General features: G+C 42.1%; 2 protein-coding genes across 6 annotated transcripts in view; one reads left to right on the forward strand and one right to left on the reverse strand.

Annotated features, from left to right (window-relative positions):
* aplf (aprataxin and PNKP like factor) overlaps window positions 1-156 on the reverse strand; it is a 57,631-nt gene extending 57,475 nt beyond the window's left edge. For 2 of the 3 annotated variants that reach the window (XM_035999969.1, XM_035999968.1), the window contains exon 1: window positions 3-155. The gene's annotated coding sequence lies outside the window, so the exon portion shown is untranslated. Of the gene's footprint in view, window positions 1-2 lie in introns of all 3 variants that reach the window. The other variant, XM_035999971.1, reaches the window with a different exon arrangement.
* Window positions 157-686: 530 nt separating this feature from the next.
* LOC116059203 (F-box only protein 48-like) lies at window positions 687-9,857 on the forward strand. Of its 3 annotated transcripts, none has more exons than XM_035999972.1 (3): window positions 687-776; window positions 5,398-5,743; window positions 8,870-9,843. In XM_035999972.1, the coding sequence occupies exons 2-3, from the start codon at window positions 5,435-5,437 to the stop codon at window positions 9,116-9,118; spliced, it is 558 nt and encodes a 185-aa protein (XP_035855865.1). In that variant the 5' UTR covers window positions 687-776; window positions 5,398-5,434; the 3' UTR covers window positions 9,119-9,843. The 3 variants fall into 3 exon arrangements, with proteins under 3 accessions (XP_035855865.1, XP_031168018.2, XP_031168017.2); XM_031312158.2 differs by having other exon boundaries at window positions 697-776; window positions 5,407-5,659; window positions 8,870-9,857; XM_031312157.2 differs by having other exon boundaries at window positions 697-776; window positions 5,407-5,743; window positions 8,870-9,842.
* The last annotated feature ends 618 nt before the right edge of the window (window positions 9,858-10,475 follow it).

Here is a 10,475-nt window from a genome sequence, read left to right on the forward strand (position 1 = left end):
ACCTGTTGTGCAGGTAAACTTGATAATTATTCGTCTTTTCAGGTTTGAAAAACAAACCGACGGCACAGAAGATATAATATATAAATAAATACTCTTCGCTGTCAGCTCGTGTGGTCAGAAACAGGATTCAAAACTTCCGGGGTATCAGCGGAGCCTGCGTAATGACGTCTGGCGCTGTTAACAGGAACGTGCCTGCCTAGTAGATTTTCTGGCCACACATTCACCGAATTCCATTCGGATTTTCTTCAAAATAAAATGTTCTTGTTTTTTTACGAATTGTTTATGATTATGAAATAAATCTTAAGACTGTTTGTGAATTAGTTCTAATAAATCTTTAATTCGGCCTACATGTAACAGACATTGCATGACTTTAATTATCAACATTTTAACTTTTTAATTTGGACTACAGTTCTAGCTTCATTACCTCAGTGGTCATTCACCGCAGCGAGAACCAAATAAAATGTCGGAATTTTAATAATCTAAAGTCACGCAATGTATATTTCATGGATGCCGAATTAAACAATGATACTTATTTATCTAGCGATTTTTTTTATACGTATGAATTATTCTCAAATAAACAAGAACATTTTAAATAGATTAGATTCTGGATGGAATACGGCGAATGTGTGCACAGCGATTCATGGACTTGTGACCCTTTTAACGCATGCGCACTTTATCAAAACACACTACAGTGACGTGTGTCTGTGTGTGTAAACAACCGTTGAGACATTTAAATAGTCAGCTGTCAGAAAAGACACGGAGCGACCACGCTGACGGTAAGAAACGCTCATTTAAACGACATATTTCCCCTTGTGCTTGAATACCCGTGCACACATTGTCTATCAGCGCTGTTCTGTGAAAAAAATAACAAGTTATTTAGCCTGAAAACTGAGACAGACGGGAGGGTTGTTCAGTCGCTGTTAGCTAACCTAGCTAGCTAGCCGTGCAGTTGCTAGCCGGGGCGGAGGCTCGTGCAGCTGAACGTTACTCCGAGTTGCAGCAACGGCAAAAATCAGATTTTCTTACAACGACATTCACACTTTGATGCAGAAATTGAGGCTTTTGTTCACCTACAAACCCAATTAAATGCGATTGCTGCAGTGGTGTAATGTATTGTAGTGGGTATACTGTACTGCAGTGGTTCTCAAAGTGGGGTCCGGGGACCCCCAGGGGTCCTCGAAGGGGGTCCCCAACAAAAAGAAGAAATCATTTATTTTCACTGTAATTTCATCCATAAGTAACACAATGAATGACAGATGTATGACTATTTTGCTCATGGGTTGCATTTACTTTCCAGTCCTTCCAGAAAAATTGAGTTTTTTTGTGATTGTTGCGGGCAAAAATCCTTGATTATGCGGCACGTTTTCTTAAAAAATGCGATGGAATATGCGGGATATTTATGCAATTTTATGCGATGAAATTGCGAGAACTTGCAAAAATTGCGAGAACTTGAAACTTTCCATTCAAAATGGCGGACTTCCTGTTGGGTTTAGGGTATGGCTCCAATGAGCTTTTTTGTACATCTTGACATGATATATATGTGTACCAAGTTTCGTGAGTCTACGTTAAACGTACTGCGGGGGCTCAATTTTTTTAATTTTGTAGAGGGCGCTAGCGAGCCATTTTTGTCTCCCTTCAAAATACGTACATTTTCACCAGAATTGATGCAATTTGAGTATGTTAAGCCCCTCAAAAAGGCAATTCATTTGCCGGAAGAAAAGAAAGGAAAGGAAGAATTCCTTCAGTTTCAGTAACCAGTCCTTCCAGAAAAATGCAGAGTTTTTTTGTGGTTGTTGCGGGCAAAAATCCTTGATTATGCGGCACGTTTTCTTAAAAAATGGGTTTTATTAAATTGCAATTTTATGCGATGAAATTGCGGGAACTTGCAAAAACTGCGGTTTCATCGTGGCTTCATCGCGGGGTTCGCAGCTTTTCGATGATGTTCACGTCGCGTAATTACATCACTTCATAACGTTCCCATGGCAACAGGGGAAACGGCTGCTCTTGTGTGAAGTAAACGCAACATTTTTCAACTTTCTGCTAAGATATATGTGTGACTTTTTTGCCACGAAAATGCGGGGATTATGAAATCATGCAAGCCCCGCATATTTTGCACGGAAATCGGCAATTTATGCGGCGAAAGTGCGGCGTATTAGAAAAAATGCCCCCCCCCCCCCCCCGCATAAATATGCAGACTTTGGCTGATTACGCATTGAGTTATGATATCACATAATCACGGACTGACTTTCTGTAATAAAATATCTAAAAGCTAAAATTCTATCATCCTTCATGTGAAAAAGTTTGAGAACAACTGCTGTACTATATATATATATATATATATATATATATATCTCATAGTAGGGGGTCTGGTTGTCCTCCACAGGGTTATTTTGAGCATCAAAGACTTAATTTCCTGCATTCAGATAACTTTTATGCGCAATTTACGGTGTAAATCCCTTTATGTGAAGAAGAAAAACACAGATGACAATTCAAAATATATCAAAAATATAATGGAAAGTATGTTGTTGTGTGTCATTGGACATTTTTAAGAGGGTATATGGAAATCCTGGAGCTTTCTTACTGGGTAATTTTTTATATTATATCAGATTAGATTCAACTTTAATGGTCATTGTGCAGAGTACAAAGACAGTGAAATGCAGTTTGCGTCCAACCAGAAGTGCAAAAAAAAAAAAAGCAGGAAAGTGCGATGTGATATACAAAGTATAGACAGGTGGTGCATAGACAGGACAATGAATATATTGCAGTGTTATAAGAGCAGAGTACTGCGTATACCTGCGTATCACGTAGACTACTGGATTCCACTGGATTGCTGTATTATGGCCTGGAAACAGGAGTTGTTTTTGTAGGCAGAGATCTGTCTTGGCCATGGATAATAATCTGTATATTAGTATTATCCTCGCCGTTGATTGATTACTTTCGGCATATTTTGAACGTGCACCTTAACTGTTAACCTCTACGTGTTTCTGGCATTTTGTGCATTTGATTTCAGCACCGTATTGATATTCTTTTATTGTTCATATCTAAATACATTTGCATTATTTCCCATATTGATCTGCAGCTGCTGCACGATAATTTCCCTCCGGATTTATTCATTTTTTTTTTTTTTATAGAGGGACCATGTGCAATATTAAATGTTAATGCGAACGTTTGATGTGTTGTGCTAGTTTATAGCTGCAGGTCCCAATTTAAACATCCACACACTGAACTAACTAGACAGCAAGATGAGACACACAAGGCAGAACTTCACACACACACACACACACACACACACACAGAAACACACACAGACACACACACACACACACACACACACACACACACACACACACACACACACACAGAAACACACAGAAACACACAGACACAGAAACACAGAAACACACACACACAGACACACACACACACACAGAAACACACAGACACAGAAACACAGAAACACACACACACAGACACACACACACACACAGAAACACACAGACACAGAGAAACACACATAGACACAGACACACATACACACACACACACACACACACACACACACAGAAACACACATAGACACAGACACACACACACAGACACACATACACACACACACAGACACACACACACACACACAGAAACACACATAGACACAGACACACATACACACACACACAGACACACACACACACACACAGACACAGAAACACACACACACACACACACACACACACACACAGACACACACAGACACACACACAGACACACACACACACACACACACTCAGAAACACACATAGACACACACAGACAGACACAGACACACACACACACACACACACACACACACAGAGAAACACACATAGACACAGACACAGAAACACACATAGACACACACAGACACACACACACACACACACACACACACACAGACACACACAGACACACACACACACACACACACACACACACACACACACACACACAGAAACACACATAGACACAGACATACACACACACACACACAGACACACACACACACACACACACACACACACACACACAGAAACACACATAGACACACACAGACACACACACACACACACACAGACAGACACACACACACACACAGACACAGACACACACACACACACACAGACACACACACACACACACACACACACACACACAGAAACACACATAGACACACACAGACACACACACACACACACACAGACACACACACACACACACACACACACACACACACAGAAACACACATAGACACAGACACACACACACACACACACACAGACACACACACACACACACACACACACACACACACAGAAACACACATAGACACACACAGACACACACACACACACACACACACACACACACACACACACACACAGACACACACACACACACACACACACACACACACACACAGAAACACACATAGACACACACAGACACACACAGACACACACACACAGAAACACACACAGACACACACAGACACAGACACACACACACACACACAGACACACACAGACACACACACACACACACACACACACACACACACACAGACACACACACACACACACACTCACACAGACACACACACACACACACACACACACACAGACACACACACACACACAGACACACACACACACACAGACACACACACACACACACACACACACACACAGAAACACACATAGACACACACAGACACACACACACACACACACACACACAGACACACACACACACACACACAGAAACACACATAGACACACACACACACAGACACACACACTCACACACACACAGACACACACACACACACACAGAAACACACAGAAACACACATAGACACACACAGACAGACACAGACACACACACAGACACAGACACACACACACACACACACACACAGACAGACAGACACACACACAGACACCATGTCAGCACCAAGTCTCTGTTATTAAATATTAATATTGTTAAATTGTTACATGAATTCGTCAGCTGTTTGGGCGGAGTTAGCAACTCCTTCAGCTGCACGGCTTCCAGGAAGGCTGCTCTCGTGTTTCCTCGCCTATAGCTCCTTGATAATCCCTCCTCGCTCCTCAATGATCCCTCCTCGCTCCTCGATGATCCCTCCTCGCTCCTCGATGATCCCTCCTCGCTCCTCGATGATCCCTCCTCGCTCCTCGATGATCCCTCCTCGCTCCTCAGGGCAGAAATAAGAGCTCTGAGACGGCCTTCACTGAGGAGAGACTGAACAACTTCCGGTTCAGCCTATCAGATAAGGGACACGGGACGCAGCCTTAAAGTCAATCCTGAAATGTAAACCAAAGGTGATCGGTGACTTAATATCCTGTTTTCCAGGCTGTCTCAGGCTGCCGTACTCGGAGCTATGATGCTGCAGCACCACGACTCCTCCAGGACCTCGCCGGTGTTTCTCCTCTCAAAGAAAAGACCCTCCCTGACGTCCACCGGCGGCCCCCTCGCTCAGAACTTTGCCGAAATGCTGCCGACGGAGATGAGCACGAAGATCTTCGGCGAGCTGGACGCAGAGAGTCTGTGCAGCGCCGCGCGCACCTGCAGGCTGTGGCACGACATCATCGAGGAGAGCGAGCAGGTGTGGAGGAGGCAGTGTCTGCCGGTCCGAGCCGTGTGTCAGAGGGAGGTCGACGGAGACCGGAGAGACGGCCTGTCCTGGAAGGTGAGGCAACAACACAGTCAATGCGTCCATCAACATTTAGATTTACCGTTTTTTCCGGACTATAAGTCGCTCCAGAGTATAAGTCGCATCAGTCAAAAAATGCGTCACAAAGAGGAAAAAAACATATATAAGTCGCACTGGACTATAAGTGGCATTTATTTAGAAATTGACTTCACAAAATCCAAGACCAAGAACAGACATTTAATCTGGAAAGGCAAGTTATTCAACTACACAGTAGCACACAGAACAACAGGCTGAATAGGTGTCCGGTATGTTAACGTAACACATTAACAGTTATTCAGATACACAGTAGCATAAAGAACATACCTGGGAGGATGAATAGGCTAAATTAACAAAACAAGCCAGCGAGTCCTACTCCTTGGTTCATGTCAGTCAGTATGAATTAACATTTAAAAACATGTTAAATTAGATATATTTTGATATATAAGTCGCATCTGACTATAAGTCGCAGGACCAGCAGAACTATGAAAAAAAATGTGACTTATAGTCCGGAAAATACGGTAATTACTAGGGGTGGGAATTACCACCATATACGATATTAACACAATAGGCTACTTGTTTTATCCCTCCTGTTGTCCTCGGGTCAAATTTGACATCTTTGATCAGAACTATGACAAAAGAACGTTGAAAAAAGTGACAAATGTTTGGAAAAAGCTACAAAAAAACGCACACAAAAAAACATCAAAAACATCGCCAAAGGTGACAAAAATATAATAAAAAAAAAAACGCCAAAAAAGTGACAAAAAAATTGGAATAAAATCAACATAAAAACGTCGAAAAGTGTAGAAAATGAAATGAAGTTGCACAGTCGACGGGAAGACAAGACGAGGGGTTAAACATAGTGATATTCTGCGATATATTGCAAGTTATTACCTTTTAATTTCAACTTCAAATTTTATATATATATATATATATATATATATATATATATATATATATATATGTGTGTGTTAGATTTTATCTAAAAAGATGCATTTCTCTTTTTGTCTGTTCATCTCACTTTTTAATTTCATTGCTGCATAATGGGATTGTCAAAATCAAGTTCTCAAGAATGTTCAGTTTATATAATAAAAGACGGATACTTGACATCAGTGTATCGACACAGTATTGACACGGAAAATATTGCAATACTGCACCGTATTGATTTTACCGTCAACCCCTATTAATCACCTATTAGTGACGCATCTTCTTATATATTTTCATGAGAGCATTATCTATTTACCGGACTCTATGTTTTCCATCTTTCACATGTTCTTCTGTCCAGCACCAAGTACTTATTGTCTGGATGTGCTTTTGTAAACCTTTTAGCATCGACTTTTAAGAAACACACAAATCCCCCCCCTCACAGAAACAGGTGAGTAACACGTAATGAATGAATGAATGAATGAATGAATGAAATGTAAAGAAAAGAATATCTGTCCTTCCCTGAAAAACTCTCCAAGAAGTTGTTTCTTCAAGCAGCGATTACGACTTGTATTTATGTTTGTGGTGGCGGCGCCCTCTAGTGGCCGCAGTAGTTCTCCGTGCGTGCGTGTACTTGCCTGTGTACGTGACATTTTTTGCTAAATGTTTTTTGTAAGTTTATTTGATTAGGACAATGCACATTAATCAACATTTCTGTAAATGCGCCAGTGTTAGCCAGTCGGCTAATTTTCAACTGTAGTCCTAATTACCTAGCGTTTCAGTAACAAGGCTGTAGTTCTGTCTTTTTTTTTTCTCCAAGTTTGTCGCTTTTAAAAAAAGTTTTTCTCTCAGTTTTTGAAGTCTGTCACCTTTTTTTGAAAGTTCTGTCGTTTGTTTCAGCCTATTCTTGCCTTCCTTCCTTCCTTCTCTCTCCTGTCTTTTTCCAAGTCTTTTTCCATCATCATCTAAATGTTTTCCAGGTCCAAGGCTGTCGTTTAGTAAATCTAGCGCTGACATCGCTGCATTCTTCCTCTTTAGGGTGCTGACACACCAAGCCGATTATCGGCCATCCGACAGTCTGGCGAGGTCGGTGACTCGAGTCTGTTCGGTGTGTCCCGTGCCGTCGTCCGTCCGAGGGGCCGTCGGCCTTCATTTGGGCCGACCTGACATGTTCAGTCAGAGACAGGGCAGTCGGGACTCACCGGAAATGGCGAGCGGGACGAGCCTCTCAAAATCTGAGGAAAATCTTTTAAACTGACCTTTGTTGATCTGAAATGAAGACAGATTCAGCAACTGCACGGCCTATTTCTCGCTTAAAATGTTTTCAGAAACACGTTTCGGTGAACTATTTTAGTCCAATATGAGATCGTATTCTGAACGAGCCGCCATGAAAGTCTGGCTGTGAATTTCCGGAGAAAAAAAACCCACGTGACGCGTTCGTCCAATCAGCTGCCGGTTTTCATATTCTGGGAAACAATACAGAGAAGCGCCGCCTGCTGCTATGGAGACGTATTACGTTTCGTGCAGAGCGTACGCTCAAGTCGGCGTCTCCTCAGTGTGTTTTGAGGCACTTTTTGGACCTCGGGGACCCGACTGATCAGTTCGACTGGCTTTACTGCCGACGGTCGGCCATCCTTTAGAGAGACTTTTGTTTTTCTACCAAAAATTATTCACGCTGGTAATGGGGGTACATGGCTTAAAAATACTGTTTAAAAGGGGGAACATTATTGAAAAAATGTTGAGAACCACTGCTCCAAAGTACTCCTAGACCAGGGCTCACCAACCTTTTAGAAACTGAGAGCTACTTCATGGGTACTGAGTCATACGAAGGGCTACCAGTTTGATACACTCTTCTGAAATAACCAATTTTCTGAGTTTGCCTTTAGTTATATATGATTATTAATGATTAATGATACTCATCTATGTGAAGACACTGATCACGTTAATGATTTCTCACAATAATTATCAACAATGACTTAACAAGGTGGGAAACAGATAATATCAATATTCAATTTTCATTTTTAGAACAGGCCTGAGGGCTACTCATGTGGTCCTTGGGGGCTACCTGGTGCCCACGGGCACCGTGTTGGTGACCCCTGCCCTAGGGGGACACGGACCCCCATTTGAGAACCACTGGTGTGGAGGACTTGTTGAATACGTGGCAGGTTTGGAGCCTCTGTGATTGCTGTGATCTTCCTGCAGGTGACGCTGGTGAAGAACTACAGGAGGAGCTGTGTGAAGAGAGACTGGCTGAGAGGGCGCTACAGCCACGTGAGGTCAGCGGAGGAGCTGAGCGGCAGGAAGATGGCGCCGCTGGACGCCGAGACCTGGGGAGAGATCCTACAGGCCGAGCTGGACAGATGCCCCCCCCCCCCCCCCCCACACACACACACACACACACACACACACACACACACACAGACGCACACGCTGCTGCTTCACCGATCTTAATTCAAAACGCACCTCTGGCACTTCTGAGTGCCGGATTGTTAACTCTTAATATATTTTATACTTTGTAAATACACACAAAAATAATTGTACATATTATTTTTTGTTAATTTTTTTAAAGAAAAAAAAGGATCATGAAGAAAATGAAATATTGACATTATTGGATGGAATTATGTTCAAATCAAGCTTTTATTGCGTTGATGTAAAATCAGCTGAGATGCAATAAATAAATGTTGCCGGGACGATATCAGAGAATTCAGCGCTGTATTTCTTCCCTCCTGTTGTCCTCGGGTCAAATTTGACCCGTTTAAAAAAATGTTCTATATCAGAACTACGACAAAAGAACGTTGGAAAAAGTCAGAAATCGACAAAAAAACTATTTTTTTTTTAATTGGAGAAGTACTTTAAGTGGAGAAGTATAGTAGTGGTGCGCAAAGTGTTTCTCTTATTGTGTCCACTAGGAGTGGGTCAAAATATTGATTCGGCGATATATCGTTACAAGAATCGATACGCTGGCGCCAAATATCGCTATATTTTTTTAAAGACCAGTTGAACGCCGTGCATATATTTTAATAAACAGATATAAGTCATGCATTTCCATGTAATTACATTTCACAAACGTAATTCCTATCGACCCATTGGGACATCACGGACCGTGGGAGATTTCAAGCGACAGTTCAGTTCACGTTGCAACACGTTCCTCGTTCGACTGGTCGTGACTGTTTTCCCTGACCAAGATGGCGCCCGCCTGTATACGTGAACGCTACTGTCTTTATAATCTATCTTTTTAATAAACTGTCAGTACACTTACAAAGTTCTCAATGCTTCTGTTAACATGTAGGGACCCTCATTATGCTACCGTGGAAGTGTGGTGCTATTTTGAGCCTTGTTAGTGGTGTAGAAATAGAGATTTATTTGTACTTTAGCCTCTGCCCCGACGACTAGCGTTATAAGCTAATTAGCGGTTTGCGCTAAAACTGGTCACATTCGATTAGCATGAAAACATATCCCAGAGAACGGTCGACTTGGTACACGTGTTAATAACCACTAAGTTCATTTTGCGCCGGATTTCTCCTTCAACTACTAATAATAGGTTTCGATATCGGCCCCTGAAAAACCAGTATCGGTCGACCCCCTAATAGTTACATCCCACAGCTACATTTACTGTAATGTTTGTTAACGTGCACCGTTAACCCTTGTGTTGTCTTCCATTCGGCCATGCATCGTCCTCCAATTTTTTAAAATGTTCACGTTTTCTGATGTTTTTGTCTCTTTTTTTTCCCGACACTTGTGGCACTTTTTTCAATGTTTTTGGGCGCTTTTTTGGGGACTTTTTGGTTGATACACTTCCGTGTATAAA

The sequence above is a fragment of the Sander lucioperca genome, chromosome 4 (assembly GCF_008315115.2).
Source record: "Sander lucioperca isolate FBNREF2018 chromosome 4, SLUC_FBN_1.2, whole genome shotgun sequence".
NCBI lineage: Eukaryota > Metazoa > Chordata > Actinopteri > Perciformes > Percidae > Sander > Sander lucioperca.